The 18,311-nt window shown below is 36.0% G+C and overlaps 2 protein-coding genes across 6 annotated transcripts in view; one reads left to right on the top strand and one right to left on the bottom strand.

The window, feature by feature from the left end:
* slc4a4a (solute carrier family 4 member 4a) overlaps positions 1-2,385 on the top strand; it is a 79,514-nt gene extending 77,129 nt beyond the window's left edge. For all 5 annotated transcript variants that reach the window (XM_052093393.1, XM_052093400.1, XM_052093375.1 and 2 more), the window contains one exon: positions 763-2,385. The gene's annotated coding sequence lies outside the window, so the exon portion shown is untranslated. The remainder of the gene's footprint in view (positions 1-762) is intronic.
* Positions 2,386-5,539: 3,154 nt separating this feature from the next.
* Positions 5,540-18,311, bottom strand: part of gc (GC vitamin D binding protein) — a 36,186-nt gene continuing 23,414 nt past the window's right edge. Inside the window, exons 6-12 of the mRNA XM_052093421.1 lie at positions 16,901-16,989; positions 16,396-16,522; positions 15,360-15,562; positions 11,891-12,023; positions 9,476-9,570; positions 7,655-7,766; positions 5,540-5,735 (exon numbers count right to left, since the gene is read on the bottom strand). Of these exons, the coding sequence (XP_051949381.1) occupies positions 5,694-5,735; positions 7,655-7,766; positions 9,476-9,570; positions 11,891-12,023; positions 15,360-15,562; positions 16,396-16,522; positions 16,901-16,989 (801 nt within the window). The 3' untranslated portion in view covers positions 5,540-5,693. The remainder of the gene's footprint in view (positions 5,736-7,654; positions 7,767-9,475; positions 9,571-11,890; positions 12,024-15,359; positions 15,563-16,395; positions 16,523-16,900; positions 16,990-18,311) is intronic.

Genomic DNA, 18,311 nt, shown 5'->3' on the forward strand with positions numbered 1-18,311 from the left:
TAAAACATAAATTTCATTACATTGTTTCTACAATTGTAATTCCTGTGCAAATCCATTAATGTTGACTCTCTGCAGCATTAAAAGGTCTGTGTAAATTCACTTTATCATGGTGTATATGGCTTTTCAGATGCAGCTACTGTGCTACCTTTGCAATGTAAAGACAACTTGCACTACAGTAACTACCTAGAGTAATTACTATCTCACACAACCCAGTATGGGTGCCTGCACACATCAGAATTTTTCTGCATTCATTATTTATTGTTGTATTCAGTATGTGTACTTATCATGCACAGTGTTGCTTTGTTTTCACTGTTGTATTCAGTGTTGCACTAATTAATGTGTCTACTTGTGATAGTCTTGTAAGACATGTTAAATGTTAAATGTTAAGCACCGCGGTCTCAGGAGACACTTTTTCATTTATTCCCCTTTACGCAGAAGGAAATAACAATAAAAACTACTTGACTTTAACATCATTTTAGAAGGCTGAAACTGAAAATCACTTTCAGATATTTTGTAGAAACCAAAATAACTGATTAAGTCTTCATAGTTATATCATGTCATTTCTTAGTTGTTCAAGGAATGCATTTAGTTGCTATGTCTTGGCTTCACTAGTAAAATTGTGTTGAGGAAACTCTTGCAAGTTAGTGGGAAATAAATTGCTTGCAAACTACTAAAGCTCAGGTTCTAATGACCGTTCAAACAAATGTAAACAATTGCCAACTAATTATCAAATATAATTTGTCTTTTATCTATATTTTTCAGTTCAGAGAGAGTGCCATTAAATGTGCCTCAGATTCAAATAGATATGGACCCAGATGACAATGGCTACTACTGGAGGAATCGAGGGTCTGAGACGTCCATATAACTCCTCCTCGTGCACTCGTTTAGCCAATTTGCAACAGATTTTATTAAACACTTTGACCACAATACATTCTTCCAATTTGCAGAAAGACATTTGCCAAGGGATATTTTTTAAGACTCATCACAGATACTTTCTGTGAAGAGTAAAGGATGGCTTGAAAAATGCTTGTCTTACACTTACTTAATCATTATGGTTCACAAGTTATAATCTCTTAACTACTATGCAATTCATATCATTGTTTCACATGAACTGAGCTGTACAAAAAATGCTGTAGTTATTTTTCCACAATGGGGAAAGGACTGCTCCCTGCATTATTCATACAATACTCCCTCCATTATTTCTAACAAATTATTGCAACATGCCACTGTTTTCCTTCTCCTTATGGTGCTCTACCTCTTATTTACATGGTAGGCGTTATGTAAAATACAGACTTAACCTTTTCCATTTTTTTATTTGCACAGCACGAGATTTTAATGTTGATTTTTTTTTGTGTGTATATCTTAAACAAGCTATTCAAGAAATGACCTATGAGAGAACACCTGTGAAATAGTATGTTGTAATATTTAGCTGTTGATTACAATTTTAATGATGTTTAATGTTATTGATCCTGTTGTTTTTCATAATTTTACATTTAATATAACTTGGTATTAAATCTAATTTGTATCCTTTAACAAACAATATTTATGCCTAATTATCCAACACATTTTCTTAAAAGGATAATAATCATGGAAGCCATTCATTTTTAGCTCCACATGTTATTTAGCATTTGCTTCTATTCCTGGTTATTGAAACCATGAAAACAAGACTACATGTGTACACCTGCATGTACCCCAGGGTCTGCTTGTCCTGCTAATCATTTACCTAAGTGGCTTAAACCTGAATCGCAATAATGTGAGAAGTTCCTTTAGGTCCTAGATTTTGTCTCATATAATTCAGATTCTGTGCATTTATTTAAGTTATCGCTATTTAAGTCTAGTCGTTGATTGAATGTCATATTGCAATTTGTAGAAATGCGCATCACAAAATGTCAACAATGTGATGAATGCATTTGAGTCTGATTGCTACAGGGAGAAGGAAGCTTCACGCTACATCTGCTCTCCAGATGTAGCGTGCTTGTCCTAAACCTGTTATCCTTGAGCCTTGATTCTTTATACCCTAAAGAACCCAAAATATCATGTTGACTCCAACAAATTTGTCACAATTATTTCTTCATCTCATAATTTTACTTCTCTCTTTCAAGAAACAAATAACAACAAAAAATCTATAGATCTATTCAGTATTTTTGAAGTCAACTTTTAACCTTGTAAGTATAAGATTACATTTTAAACTTATATTTTTGGGGTTACCTAGTAAATATAATTGTGAAAGCTTGTCTGGAAAAAAAACCTTAAACATTTAAACAATGCTAATGTAGAGTGTGTAACATACACATTTTTAATCAAGTTTTGTGACTTTTTAGAACAAAACAAAGCTGAAATTATTTTAGAATTTATATTTTTCAAAGGAAATGAATATTAAAAATGAACATAATTTATTAAACGGTCTCTTTGTTTCTTTTTCTCTGAAATATTGTGTTTTCTCCTCTAATGTCATTTTATCTGCTACATGAAGTATTTTCTGATGCTGCAACATGCCACTAATACACTTCTATATGGTCATCAGAGGGACACATTTGATGTATTTGTTGTAAAAACTAATAGATGTAGAAGACATTATGTATACCCTCCACCCTCAAAATGGGGATTTTATTTCTGTAAAGTTAACAGATTTTAACAAAACCAAAACTAGCCTTTTATTGAAGATGACACAACTTTACCATCTAGTGTTCAAAAGAAAGATTGCACATAGATCAACGGGCTTAACTTTTCACAAAATAACTTTGGTGTGACACTTTAATGATCAAAGGTACAGAGGGTACATATCAATTGTCTAGAATCTAAATCTACCATTTGACAACCAAGTCATTTAAGGGAAAGGATGAAAAATGTTGGGGAAAACAGGAAAGATAAAATTCTAGGCTTATCCTCTATAAGTTTTTGAATGGCTAAAATATAAGCTGAAAGTCATCTTAGTTATTGTTTTGTTGCCCAAAATGTTTTTGTCCTATGTACCCCATCAATTAGCCATCACTCTATGCTCAATGTAAAATCTGGTCCTCACGCAAGAGCAGTTGAAAACCACTGTAATAGACCATGGTTTCATGTCTCATCACAAGAGTTGATCACCATCAGTCACACATGACAACCAATTTGCTCCCTAATTCTCATTGTAAAAACTACTGTATTGAGTCCATAACACTATGAAAATCTGATCGTCAGCCCTTTTAAGATCAAATGTAAATCCTAGAGTGCATGGACCTAGGTATAGGCAAAAGATGGAACTCAAAATGTGTATGGAATTCTCTGAAAGGCAAACCTCAGTTATTCTTGTGCCACAGTGAACTGCAAAAGGAGGTTTTAAAAGACTTCACTTAAATTTTGTTCTTTAAATGCTCTTTTGTTGAGGAAAATTACCTCTCTTAAAACAGTACGTGATCTACATACTCTGCCACGGTTGTTGCCTCTGCCAAAAAAAGAGGGGTGTAATACTGTCAACCGTATTACAAACCCGGATCAAATCCTTGTAAGGCAGCTATTCTCACCACTATACCACCAATGCAGCCTGATGGGGAACCTGACCCATGAGTTTTGGAAATGTGCTCAATATAGCAATACTTTGAAACTAAAAAGGTACCTAAAAAGCCTAGAGCTTATATACCTAGTGACTTAGCCTAGCTACAGTATGTGTTGATTAAGCTAACAGAAGAAAACGCCCCAGCAACCACATGATAGCATTTTCATTTTAACCAAGTCTTGTCTAAACGAGACGGCCTTCGTAGGACAAACAGAAACGGAATGTAACATGGTTGCTATGACAGCACATCACACTTTAACAAGCGCGAGTGAGGTGTGGGTGAGAAACAGATCAATATTTAAGTCAATTTTTGCAAGAAATCATTCTCCCTGCCCAGTAGATGTCAATATGCATGAAGAATGTGAATCACCAAAAACAAAAGGAGAAGAAAGTGAAAGTTAAAGTGGAGATTGACTGAGCAGGGAGGAGAATTTATAGTAAAAATGTACTTAAATATTAATCTGTTTCTCACCCAACCTATCACATCTCATCTCATCTGAAGACATGGATTTAACCACTGGAGTCACATGGATCAGGCTACTTTTATGCTGACTAATGTGATTCTTGGAGCTTCAAAATGTTGGCCCCCAACAAAAGAGCTGAAATATTCTTCTAAAAATCTTAATTTTTGTTCTGCTGATGAAATTATTATTTTTTTTGGTGAATTATTCCTTTTAAAACCTGATGTGGCCCCTGTACCAAACAACTGCTCTACCGTGTGATCCTGCCTATTAGTGTTTTTTTTCCTTGCATTGTTTTGAGCATGTTTTATGCGCAACAATAACTCTCTCAGTGGGCATTATGGGAAATCTAGACCCTGCACATCAACTGATTTTAATGTAATTGTTTCATACATTATGATATTGAAAAAAAACTTTTTTATCTTTTCATTTCTGTAAATATGTTGCCCTTTTATTAAATTATTTCCATCAGATTCATGTCGTGTTTACAGTATCATAGATAAGTGATGTATTCAGTCACAAACACCCATAAAACACCTGTATTTTTTATTCTTTCTGGCAAACAGCCATGAAAGGTAATGTAAATTACGGTATGTGTGCCTCATTTTTAAATAGCAGCATAGAGTTTTTATTATAAAGGGGCATAGCTTTGCAACTCAGTACTCAATTCTCACTACTCGTAAGTACTTATAAATGAGCTACTCTTTTTAGGACAGCTACTTTTAAATTTTTGAAGAAGTAACAGTACTTTTACTTGAGTATTATTTTTCAGTACTCTTTCCACCCCTGCTCTGCGCCCATCTGCTTCAACTTGTGAATTAACATTTCCGTTAGAAGCAAAGAATTGCGGGTTGTGAGTTCCCTGGAAGGATACACCTCGTGCATTCTCCGAATTCCCAAGAAAGAAGATCGCATTCGAAGACTGCATTCGAAGTGTCCTACTCGCTTTTCTGAAAGGAGACAGCCTCGATGACTTATGCGGCCGACAAATGCGAGCTCCGGAGGACGCAGCCTTCCAAACGAGACACAGCAATTGGCAAACTGGGAAAATGTTAATGTTAGGCAAAGGGAGAGTATGCAAGCTGATTGGCTACCCAATTATTATGTCAAAGGTCCTATCAGCTAACACCATGGGAAGTGATCGGCTTGACAAATCACATGTGAGTGAGCTGTTTGGAAAACAGAGTCACTTTGAACAAACAAGTTCAAAGAACCTATCAGCTTGAGAAATTCAGAGGTTCATGCCTGAAGTAGTCATTTATAATTATTTCATTATTTAATGACATTTTTTATGAATTATAATTAATGAATTATTTATGAAAAAAAAAAAAAAAACTTTGATAAGGACATAAATATAAATGTGATTCTAGTCTTGTAGTCTGTGTTTAAAAACCATGGCAACAACACAACTGAAATTATCTTATCCTGGACATTGTTATGCTCTTATGTAAAGGTTATTCATACAGCAGCCTCATACAATTACACTGCAAATGCCACAAGCCCATTGGAAAGAGCAAACTGAATAGTGGAAAACGAGCAAACATTTTTTATTTTGAAGCAATTGGAAAGTTTATTTAAAGATAATAAAACATTTCAGAGCGTGAGAGGTATGACATTTCTTATTACAGAAGGAATGTAGATGATCTCTTCATCCAATGTAATTGATGGTGCTCAAAAGAAAATCTTTGAACACGTATTTAAACCCCAGTGTCATTGTCATATTTAATGACCTCCTCTGTCTGGGAAAGAAAACACAAATGAGCTTTAATCAAACGTGAAATAAATAGCTATATTATAGATTATATTATAATAAAGACATCCTGAAACCTGAGCACATTTGAACAGATTTCACATTTGATTATCTTGTTCAGGTAATCAGTATGGTTAAAAACTCTGAAATGAAAAGGTACACTCAGTATTTGTTTCCTCATTAAAAATGTTATACCCAATGAAATAGTGAAATGGCGCTGGGCTGCTTCAGAGGGGCTGACATGTTGAGATCTCATTACATATGGGTGATATTTTCAAACCGCACAGTCACTTTCTATTAGCATTCAAAATAAGAGTTTTTTTCCCCCCACTTACACAGCATTGAAAGTCTGTCATATTCATCACTTAAGTTTGAATGTTTGAATGTAATTTCAAAGAGACATATTTCATGCAAAGCATGTGGGACACAGGCAAATGGAGTCTCGGTAGCCCTCCAAGTGATGGGCAGTAGATTCACTAAAAATAGAGAAGCTGTTAGCTTAACTACATTTCTGAGTAGCGAGATGGTAGATTTGCTAGTTTATAAATCAAATAGCTTTTCAGTAGTGAAGCTATATTTTTGACTAGGTAGTGGCATAGCATTGAGAAAAGCTACACCACTACATAATGCCTTGTACCCGGTGTTTACTATCGCCAGATTTGAATCAAATCTAAACATGTTCCGATCACAAATTAACTACTCATCTGAGTCGATTCTTTTAAATGAATTGGTCACACATAATAGGAAAGCAGTCTGAATCTGTTCGCGATTAAATCTGAATGCCTCAGATAGATTATGCATGCTCTCATTGCCAACAAACCCATGGAACATTTTATAACATGGTAAATAAAGATAATGCTGGTTGCAGTGGATCTATAATCAATGGAAACGAAACCTGCAAATGCATCGTATCAATTGCCAGTGATGAAAAAGGTCTTTATAAAGTTCAACATGTTTGTAGCTTGTAAACTACTTCTTCAGGTAAATACATTTTCCATCCAAAAGTATATCAAAACACATTATAGCATACATGAAAACACATAAAAAGTACCATGGCATTATCATGTTTTTTGGACATGTACCATTACCTGTTTGCACTATGTTAATACAATGGTAGGCTAGGGTGTGCTGAGTGACTCCACTCAGGCCTTCTAAGCAACCGATTGGTCCAGTTGTTAGGTTGGGCATAGTTACATTGGGTTAACCTTCTCGTGTTTGCTATAATGTGGTTCTTGCTCTCGGTGGGGCACGTGGTGAGATGTGCATGGATGCCGCGGAGAATAGCGTGAAGCCTCCACATGGGCTATGTCTCCGCGGAAACACGCTCAACAAGCCACATGATAAGATGTGCGGATTGACGATTTCAGACGCGGAGGTAACTGAGATTCGTCCTCCGCCTAAATGTAGCAAACTTTCTTTGAAGTGTAGCATTTAGCTTAGCTTAACAAATTTTTCTGTTGAGTAGTTGATAGCTTAGCTTGCTAAATTTTTTGAGTAGGTTGCCCAACACTGAACCCGTCTATCATCAGACAATTTTGCTCATGGAATAAAATTTATCATGACTAACTGTGAATAGGGCATTTCTTCTGTAAAAAAGACAACTGGAAATATTTGCTTTTGCATGATGCTGCATCCCCATCTCCAGGTATCAGTAAAGGTCCAAGACAACTGTCAATCCGGTGAGCGCAACATAAACACAAATGACTGAGCGCACCTTTCATACTCAGATTTTGTCCTATTTCTATAATTCATATGGTATCATATTTTATTGTTTTTTTCAAAATTAAGAGGTTTATCGTTTTAAGATGGCTATGTACTATGCATATTAGTTTTGTTAAAGTGTAAAACTATGTTTGTGAAGTTAAACTTTTTTTTAATGGCAGTGGCTATTGTCAGTGGTGTGCTCACCATTTTTTGGCAGAGTTGTGCAGGGGAGTGCTGGAAACAGCAGGAAGTGGCTAGCTCCACCCATGCTTGGGCCCTCATCTTGGCTCTCTCCCCCTGCGCCTCCCTTTGCATCCTGTAGTAAATGATGAAACAAGTAAGATTTTTCTGCTGATCTGCAACCAGCTGCTTAATATTGAACCCTATTAAATAACATCTATTGATGATGTTCAGGTTGTTGCTTTTTTTCCTTTGCTACAAATCATTCTTTCAATCTACACATGAATTGTTCTAAACCATTACTCTAACATTAACTATAGCCGATGTTGAAGGAATAGTTCAGCCCAGAAATGAAGGGGGGCTCACAGCAAAAATGCCCCTGCAATTCAAAATGCAATCTTAATTAATTTTTCTGTTTTTAATTTGTAACACCTGACTTAGTTTACAATATTCGATTATAGTCCTAGTTATACATTTTGTGGCATAACTGGGCTTGTTGATTACATTTTTATGGTAAGAGGCAATACATTCACAATTTTTAAAATGTATATTTCAATTAATTGTTTAAATTGAAGTCAACGGATGAGACAGTTTGTTACATTTACATTTATGCTTTTGGTAGAAGCTTTTATCCAAAGCGACTTACAGTGCATTTATTACAGGGACAATCCCCCCGGAGCAACCTTGAGTTAAGTGCCTTGCTCAAGGACACAATGGTGGCGGCTGTGGGGATCAAACCAGCAACCTTCCGATTAACAGTTATGTGCTTTAGCCCACTACGCCATCACCAAATCCAGGGGCAAATATTGCTCCTTAATAAAAAAAACTTTTAGACTTTTTTCAACCAAAAAAAGAAAGCAGAATTTTAATGTTAGTCTTATCTTAAAAATCTAATTTACATTTCAATATAATAATTAATATACAAGCTTGGCTTGAAATACACTCACTTACCACTTTATTAGGAAGACATATACACCTACTTATTCATGTGATTATCTAATCAGCCAATTGTGTGGCATTAGTGCAATATAGCATCTCAGAATGCACAAAAAGTTGAACCATCGGTGGGTTTGGGTTTTATAAGTGAGATGGAGATTTTGATAAAACCATGCAGTTTCTAAAATATGTCATGCCGCTATAAAATGTACAGGCAGTATGACTAATTTAACAACACACTTCAAGCGCCGACACGAAAGCACATTCGTCTTCTGGAAAGTTACGGAACATTTCTTCATTTTTTATCACTGAGCATCCTTAAATTGTGTCATTGTTAAATGTGTGAACTGTTAAAAGTGTAACCGGAGACAGAACAGGAAAAGAACATCTGGTTTTATTTAATCTTTTTTTTTTTTTGCACTGCAAAGGCCTTTTTGTGAAAGGTCCATGTGTTAGAAGTCAGAAGGCACTTAAGTTAATTTATGATTTGCTGTCTGTCTGAACCAAAGAAATAAAAGCGAACTATCTGTAGCCTACCATATTGAATTGCATAGCATCATATTTTTCCCATTGCATCGTATTACATTGTAATAGGGGTGAATCGTATCGCATTGCATTGCATCGGTAGCTGCTTCATATGTATCTTTAATGTATCATATTGTTGGCTATGCATCGAGACGTGTATCGCATCGGCCTCAGTTATGGAGATACACATCCGTAGTCTACATTATAGTTCTTTTATGGTTCAATTTTGGTCAGTCAAGAGTCACTATTGGTCACTGTTGGAAAATGTATTTATGAATGTTCTTCAGCACCTCCTTTCACACATCACACGGTTTTGGAACAACATAGTATGAGTGAAGGATGACAGAATTTTCTATTCCTTTAAATGATGAGTGAGGTTCTTACATAGTTTTGAATGCAGCCAGCTCAAGTTTGAAGTACTGCAAGCAAGTGTCATCAATCTTGGACAGTAGTGCAGTTGTCTTTTTCAATGTACTTTCCTGTATAATAAAAGTTGACAGAGAGAGAAAATTTTTTAAAAACAGGCCAGTTGTACAACCCTTAAAATAATATATAAAAATATATAAGTATTTTTTGTCATCAACCTTCAAATTAAGAAAAAGAATACATCTATGTTTTGACAGTTCTAGCTTGGTTAGCACCCAGAGAGTACAAAGAGCACCCTGTCAATCTAAATTAATTGAAATTTCTCAACACTGTCAGTTGGTTAGAGGGCTCTGTTTGCGGATGCTAATGATGTACGTTCCTTCATTGGGTATGGACGCAATTAAGACTGATTTAACAGCCTCACTTTGCCATTTTCTCTATGTGATAAACAGAGCAGATAACTTGAGCAACTTCAAGAGAAAACTGAAAGGCTAATTAACCAAATGCTGACATGTTTTGGATCATGTTACCTGTAAAAGTTTGACAAATTTGTTAAACATGAATAGATATGCTCATGGAGCTTCAATTATAGCATTAAAATAGGATGCCATCAAAGTAAATTTACACAAGCATACTTGTATAACTGTGTTTGCCTTTTCATGTAATTTTCTCTTGTATTACTGCCAAACAAGCTGTGGAATAAATCTGAAGAATACATCAGCCTGAGAGTTCCAAACAATACAGTCCCAAAACACAGATGAGGCTTTACAGCAAAATGTGACAAAAGTGACATTGTGCTGGCAAACTGGCAAAACATTGTGAGGCACAATAGCGGTCTACCCAGGTTTTGAGACATCTTCCAGACAAATAAGTAAAATCCTAACTGAAGCGAAAATGTGATTAATTATATGGACGCATATTTCAAACACCTCAAGATGAGATGATAACAAAAACCTTCTTGATAGCACAAATTAGTCAAATTAACACGCTAGAGAGTAGGGGTTCAAAGCCTGTAGATTTACTACAAAGTTTGGCTACTTTTAAATTGTTACCGCAGGTAGATTTTTGTTAAGCAGTTTTAGGGTTTGACATTGTTGTGCCGCCAAAACAGTGCCTACCCATATCTTAGAATAGCATTCTGATATGATTTTCTTCTCACCACAATTATACAGAGCAATTGGAGCCAGATGGGCAGGTTTTAGTATTTCTGAAACTGCTGTTCTCCTGAGATTTTAGGCTAGAATTTACTCAGAATGGTGCCAGAATGGTGGCTCAGTGGTTAGCACTGTCTCAAAGCAAGAAGGTCCTGGGTTTGAGTCCCGGCTCAACTAGAGCCTTTCTGTGTGGAGTTTGAATGTTTCCTCTGGGTGCTCTGGTTTCTGGTTTCCACAAATCCAAAAATATTTTAAGTGAATTGGAGACTCTAAATTGCCCTGTTTGTATGTGTGTGAGAGTCCCCCAGCCACTGGTCAGGAAGGGCATCTGGTGTGAAACTTGTGCCAAATCAAATATATATATATATCTGCAGGCTATCACAAAGTGGTCCCTGTACCTACATGGGAAAAATGCTAGAAAAGGGAGGTGCCAGAAACAAAAACATCCAGTAAGAGGCAGTTCTGTGGATGGAAATGCCTTGATGATGAGAGAGGTTAACAGAGAATGGCCCAACTGGTTCACACGGACAAGTCTATGGCGATGTGTATGACTTTCTTCTTCTGCTGAACACAAACAAATAATTTTAGAATATCTCAGCCCTGTAGGTCCTTACAATGCAAGTGATTAGTGACCAGACCTTTGAAGCTCCAAAAATAGCATAAAGGCAGCATGAAAATAATTCAAATGACTGCAGTGGCTAAATATGAAAATGGAGATTTAGAGTAAAAAGAGCTTACATTTTGATCTGTTTTTCACCTACACCTATCATATTGTTTCTGAAGATATATATTTAACCACTGGAGTCATATGGATTACTTTTTAGATTTTTGAAGCTACAAAGTTCTGGTCGCCATTCTTTTCCATTGTAAGGACCAACAGAGCTGAATTCTTCTTCTTGAAATCTTTGTGTTCTGCTGAAGAAAGAAAGTCATATACATCTCGGATGGCCTGAGGGTGAGTAAATGATGAGAGAATTTTCATTTTTGGATAAATTATCCCTTTGATGACTTTGCTGATATTTAAAGTTGGTACTTTATGCTGAAGGACTACAAATCAAATAAAATCTGAAATGTAGCAGGTACTGTATATTTTGAGTTTAAGGCTATTTTTATTGGAAATTTGAGCTAATTTTGGGCTTGTTTGATTGGTTGAACATTTATCACAGACCTGGCTGGTTGTGAAAAATTATAGCTACACTGACTGCATTTCACATGAACTTGGTACAGCGTCAGTCCCAAGAAGACTAAACAGGATTAGAGAGGAATAACGTTGTCTCACCTTCTCCGTTAAACATGCCGTGACATCAGCAGCCGAGCAGCACACTGTTACTGTGTTCTTGATTTGATCAAGGACGGTTGTCATCACAGGCAGAGAAATAGATGCATGTCTCACTCCAATCAGAAACAAATATCTAGAAACACACACACACACACATGCTTTTGATCCAATTCATACAGTGACACACCGCAAGATACTTTTATGTATTTCTCTTGCTGTGTCATAAAACATCAATTCAGACATTTTCTATAGCCACTACAATCCCCACTATAAATGTATAGACTGAGGGCAGACCAAGAGTAGAATTGCCAGACAGCAGGATTGTGTTTTTAGATCAGTCTTTGTAGGAGGATCTAGTATCTTGATCCCACTCAAGATACAAGCTTTTCTTAATGTAATAGATCCTATAGGATATTGACGGCTTTCCAGCACAGTTTGTGATTTTGTGCAATCTGCAAAATAAATGTTGGTGGCATTAGTTCATCCCCCAATGAAATGAGAATATTGACACGTGAAAATTAATTGAAGGTTTTTTTTAATGTTTTATACTGTATCTAGGATGTCCATAGTGTCTCTCAGACCCCAAAATCACAATGAAGAATATGGGGGATGTGCAGTTCAATATTTGGGATACATAAACAAACATAAAGGATTTAAATTATACTCCACCACTAGAGGGTACAGTTGAGCAGTGTAAGGGCTGTAGAATGAGCATATATCTAGAAGCGTGTATTTAAATATGATTAGTTTTAATATTAATAAAAGTATAAGTGCTCCTTTAATTTCTGATGGAGAAACCGGTCTCATATTAACTGCACTTGCAAACACACAGAGGGTACACATATGGTCATGCATTAGCCTTTCAAAGTACTGAGAAGGCATCACCTTAATTATACCAGGTACTGAGGTAAACTTAACAGAACTTGCTACTATAGATCTGAATTCCATGTTGAGTGGCTCATCTAATTACAGTCTAAGATAAATAAGACATAGGCTTCTCTGCACGGCTGCCTGCCCCTCAGCAAGAGTTCATTCTTTCTTGTCCACCCATGCACACAATGAGCTTCATTCAGCAGAGGAAGCAGTGCATATTGGCTACATTTTCACTAAGTGACCAAGGCACAAGGTGCTGATCAGAGAACAACCATGACTCACTCCTGTAATTGAAGCTTACCATACACAGAAGAAAAGGTCAGATCTTTGTTTGAGAGCAATATGTTGGTGTCTAATGGTTGGTGCTCAAGGCAAACATTATTTGCTGGACAATGATTTTGAGCTGGCAAATGAAAAATAAGAGTAGGTTGCATAGAACCGGGCAGCTTAAGGCAGCTGGCGACACATTATGCAGAACCTGGCCACCAGGGAGTGTTAAAAGCTCTGCACAATAATTTGTTTCAAGTCAAATAGTCATTTAGTTGTGAGCAGGCAAAGAAAAATATAAATAAAAGTGGAGTGTGAAAATGTTTGAGAAACTGGTGTGATCTGCATTACAAAATTATAATGGACAGTTAAGACCAATAGCATGAACATTGTGAGGCTTGCCATAATTTTGATTTCAGGCTGCTTTCAAAAATATATTTAAAATTAAATAGACAATTGCTTTAATTTATTTGTGGAGAAATAATTAAAATAAGCATTTTGCTAATGAATATGTCTGAGCTTCATTATCTGGTCATAATGCAAACCAAGCAAAAGTCTGAATCTGTTACACATGTTGTTAATGAAAGTCAGAGATTTGTGTTTCCTGCATTACATTAGCATTCAGAAAGCATTTTGATACTACGCTCATATTCAGGTCTACACTATGAATAATGCATGGACAGTTAAACTTAGGCCTTTAAAGACTAGCAAAATATGCCAATCAAGAGAAAACCATTTTGTTTGGCAAAAGGGAGCCAGGCGACTATTCCCAGAGAACCTGAATATAATCTAAGTGGGTCACAGAGAACAAGCAATATGCCCATTATATTACTTTGCAAAAGCTATATTATATTAAGCTCTTTCTGGCTTTATACATCTTTCTTCCTTGAAAACAACGTACAGACAGGAGCGCAACTACCCATTAACGGGGTGTATGCGATTTGAAGTTGGCGCCCTCTGTTGCCCACCCTCTAATTTGACAGACTTCGTAGCATAACGCCCGTTTCACACATACTCCGTTTGCAGTGTGTATGCGGTGCATATTTTTTCCCGTACCCATGTTAACAGGTTAGAGCTTTTACACTGCACGCGGATGCAGTCCGTCGATCCGTTCCAGTTGCGGTGCGTATACAGCAGTGCAGCGATCTTTTCCGCACCGAGTCTATTTTTGCTGTGCTGCACCGCACTAAAGTGATGTCACTGATGTCAAAGTTAACGTTTGGATTTAAAATCAAAATTACTTACACATTTTTGATTTTGTGGCACACAGAAACTGCGGATCAGTAGCGCACTGCAAACGTAGCATATGTGAAAGCACTATAGCGCGTGCTGCTCCTGTATCGTATACGCACCGCATACGCACTGCAAATGGAGTATGTGTGAAACGGGCATAATGTTGATTACCACAAAAGTAATTTCGACTCATCCCTCTTTTTCTTTGAAAAAAGCAAACATCAATGTTACATACAAGGTTACAAGGTAAGGCAAGTACAATTAATGTGAAGGGGCCGATTTTTAAAAGCAGAAAGACGAAGCTTATAATTTGTATAACAGCACTTGCATTAATTCTGTTTTTCTTTTTTTATTATTTAAGAAAAGGAACGACAAGTAGAAATACATTTTGCACTAAAAAAAACAGCTCTTTGGTTTAGCTTGATTCAATCGTGGACAGTGGTTTCACATGTTTGAAATTAGTCTTCTTAACTTAAAAATACTATGTTGTTCCATCACAAACACTTTGTGTAGAAAGAACCTAGTTGAATTGGGAAAACCCAACACAATTAGTCATGTCAACGTATCTCAAATCTCTTTTATTTCTTAAAGCACTAACTAGAGAAAGTGAATGTAAGCATGCTAAATACATGCTGGTTGGAAGCCCTCTAGAGGGTAATTTAGTAATTATGCTTTGATTAGCACATCATTAGCTCAATGAAGCGAGCAATCAATGTCATGTGCAACACAGGTAAATGTAAAATAACACTTAATTTTAAAATGTATTCTCCCTATCTCGAGTCCTGTGCAAAGCATATTGGGAATGGAAATCCCCTGTCCAGTATTATCAATGGTACATTAACACCACAAAAACAATTCATGTAGTCCCAACTCAAATGGATTTTCAAAAAATTAAATGGATAGAATGCTATAAAGTTGTGACAAAATGTTCTAGAATTGTTGCTTTAGTTCATTTAAATTGAACAAGCTGCAAAACTTATGCCACAAATGTTGTTGATTATGCTTAAATTGTATTTAACCTGGAATATTCCTTTAAACGTGTTTGTTTCTGCATGATTCCCTAGCTCAAAATATATGATGAATGTTAAATGTGCACCTGTCAAGTCCATGAGGTTGGGCTTCTTTGCAGAGCTGGGATGAAAGGGGATGTGTTAAATCTGAGGAGTGATGGGGCTGTCTTTTTAAGTCGTCCACACAGGTATACGAATCCAGGGGAGATTTCCTGCAGCACCTTTGAAATTCCTTAGACATGGCCTCCAGTTTTGATTCATTGCAGAGAACTTTCTGAAAGCTTGTTAGCTATTATGAATTAAAAAGAACAATAAACTCAGCTGTCATACTGAATTACATTACATGAAATAAATGATGAATAAATTAATAATCCTGCAATCAAGAAGCTTTGAATTTTTTGGGGGTGTCTCTGAAGACTCTTTAGTTCTGTGGAATTTTTCTCTTTATCTGTTCCATGTACTCTTTCTTCTTGAAAATTAGGCATAATCTCCTCTTACAATTTCCCTCTCTTGGCATTTTGATATAACTGCTGCAGTTATATAATTCAGCATGAAATTGAATAATGTGAATGATAATAATAAAATTGAATTGAAGAGGAGTAGGACCTTTGATAAATATCATAATGGAGCTGCTGTTATTGAGTTAAGTGCATAGTATTAAAGCACACAATAAAGAATACAGAGAGAATAGCTGCTCTTCCAACAGCATTCACTCAAGAACTGCAAGAAATACCACCAAGAATGGTGATAAAGTGATGCCTGATGGTACCCATTTGCTTCATTGCATGGACATACAGAGCTGAAATGTGCTTAAAAAAATCTTCATTTCCATTCTACTGAAGAAAGAAAGACATACGCATCTGGGATGGCTTAAATGCGAGTCAAACATTAGAGAATTAAAATTTTGAGTGAACTATTCCTTTAAGAGAGGGAATAGTGCACAGGGACTTGTAAAGTGGAACAGGCACAAAATTTAGTGCCAGAGGGAACAATGGCAATAGCCAAAGCAATTATTCCAAAAGAGATTTGAAGCTTGGTGTTGTTCACTGTGGTTTGTCAAGCCACTCACCCCCAAACCCTCCTCTGAATCTCTGAGAGACCATACCTGACCATTCTCCTTACCTCTTCGATTATACATGCAGGTTGGGGCTGTAAACAACATTTTTCAAGCCCAGATTGGAAATGACTGGAAAGGGTTGATGCCTCTTCAAAGGACACTCCAAGGAGATTTCCATAATATGCAGACAACCTATAAATATGGCATAATTTACATATGTGAGGGAATTCTCATTTACATAGTTTGTAATTAGCATGAAACACCTCCAACACAATTTAAAAACTCAACTTTGCCTGTGTGTTACTTTTATCTGGATTACATGTCACTGTGCTATAATAAGAAATATTATCATAAAATGAAAAAGTAAGCTGTTTTTTTTAGGATATAGGGATATAGAATTTTGTTGGTCAAATCAAATACAGATGATAAATAACTAATTACAGTGGGTCAGAAGTGTTTATTTCTCTGAAAAAAAAAATCAAAATATTGATATGCTAAGCACGAATTCGATCAATCTTTTATAAATATTTTAAAATTGATTGGTGTGATAATATGCCATGGGATATTTACCCAGATCTGTAGGATTTCAAGTTAACCTGGTTGTTGCAATTATTGGAGAGAAACCTCAGAAAAATCTTGAAGCCGCTCTGCTGGAGTTTCTGTAAATAGAGGGATTTTTTTTAAGATATTGTTCTTATAAATCAACACAATTCTCGTTAAGATCATAATCATTATTGAGATAATTATTGGGATTTAGACACCAAATTAAAACTGAATTAATTTCAATTTAATAATAATATTATACTATTCATCATCCTTATCCCCATAATAATTTTATTTCAGTCCTTTTTCATTGTCCCCATTGACAACAAATGTCTTACTCCTGGACAAGCAGAATAAAGACACTTAATCTCTGGCTGCTTAACGAAATGTCCATGAACAGCAGACGTGAGTCTGCCATCAACTGGAAACTGGTACTTTAATTCACTAAAGTGGCATTCAACTGATCACAAAGTATAGTCAGAACATCACTGATGTAAAAAACAGCACCATCACTATTTGAAAAAAGTCATTTTTGATCAAATCTAGACATGCCCCATTTCCAGCAGCCATCACTCCAACACCTTATCCTTGAGTAATCATGTTAAATTGCTAATTTGGTACTAGAAAATCACTTGCCATTATATCAAACACAGCTGAAAGCTATTTGGTTTATTAAATGAAGCTTAACATTGTCTTTGTGTTTGTTTTGAGTTGCCACAGAATGAAATAGTCTGGCATGTCTTAAGGTCAAAAATGGCAAAAAAGAAAAAGAACTTTCTCTAGAAACTCATCAGTCAATCATTGTTTTGAGGAATGAAGGCTATACATTGCTTGCATTTGGCAAAAAACTTAAGATTTCATACAAAGGTGTACACTACAGTCTTCAAAGACAAAGGACAACTGGCTCTAACAAGGACAGAAGAGAAGTGAAAGGCCAAATGTACAACTAAACAAGAGGATAAGTACATCAGAGTCTCTAGTTTGAGAAATAGATGCCTCACATGTCCTCAGCTGACAGCTTCATTGAATTCTACCCGCTCAACACCAGTTTCATGTACAACAGTAAAGAGAAGACACAGGGGTGCAGGCCTTATGGGAAGAATTGCAAAGAAAAAGCCACTTTTGAAACAGAAAAACTAAAAGAAAAGGTTAGAGTGAAAAGTTTAGAGTGGACAAAGAATCACCGATACTGGAAAAGAGTGTTATGGATTTTAACCCCACTGATCTTTTGTGTTTTTGAAGTTCTGAAGTGTTTTTGTGTTTTATATATATTATAAAAAGCCAATTTGCCCGTAAATATGATGTTCAAATGCATGTAATGTAAATTCCCAAGCTGAAGTACCTCAGCAGATGGGTGCAGACTATATAAAATGTATAATTACGTATATTAATATATAATTAAAATAAAGTATTAGACTAAAAGTACACCAATAAAATT

This window comes from Xyrauchen texanus, chromosome 3 (genome assembly GCF_025860055.1).
Source record: "Xyrauchen texanus isolate HMW12.3.18 chromosome 3, RBS_HiC_50CHRs, whole genome shotgun sequence".
NCBI lineage: Eukaryota > Metazoa > Chordata > Actinopteri > Cypriniformes > Catostomidae > Xyrauchen > Xyrauchen texanus.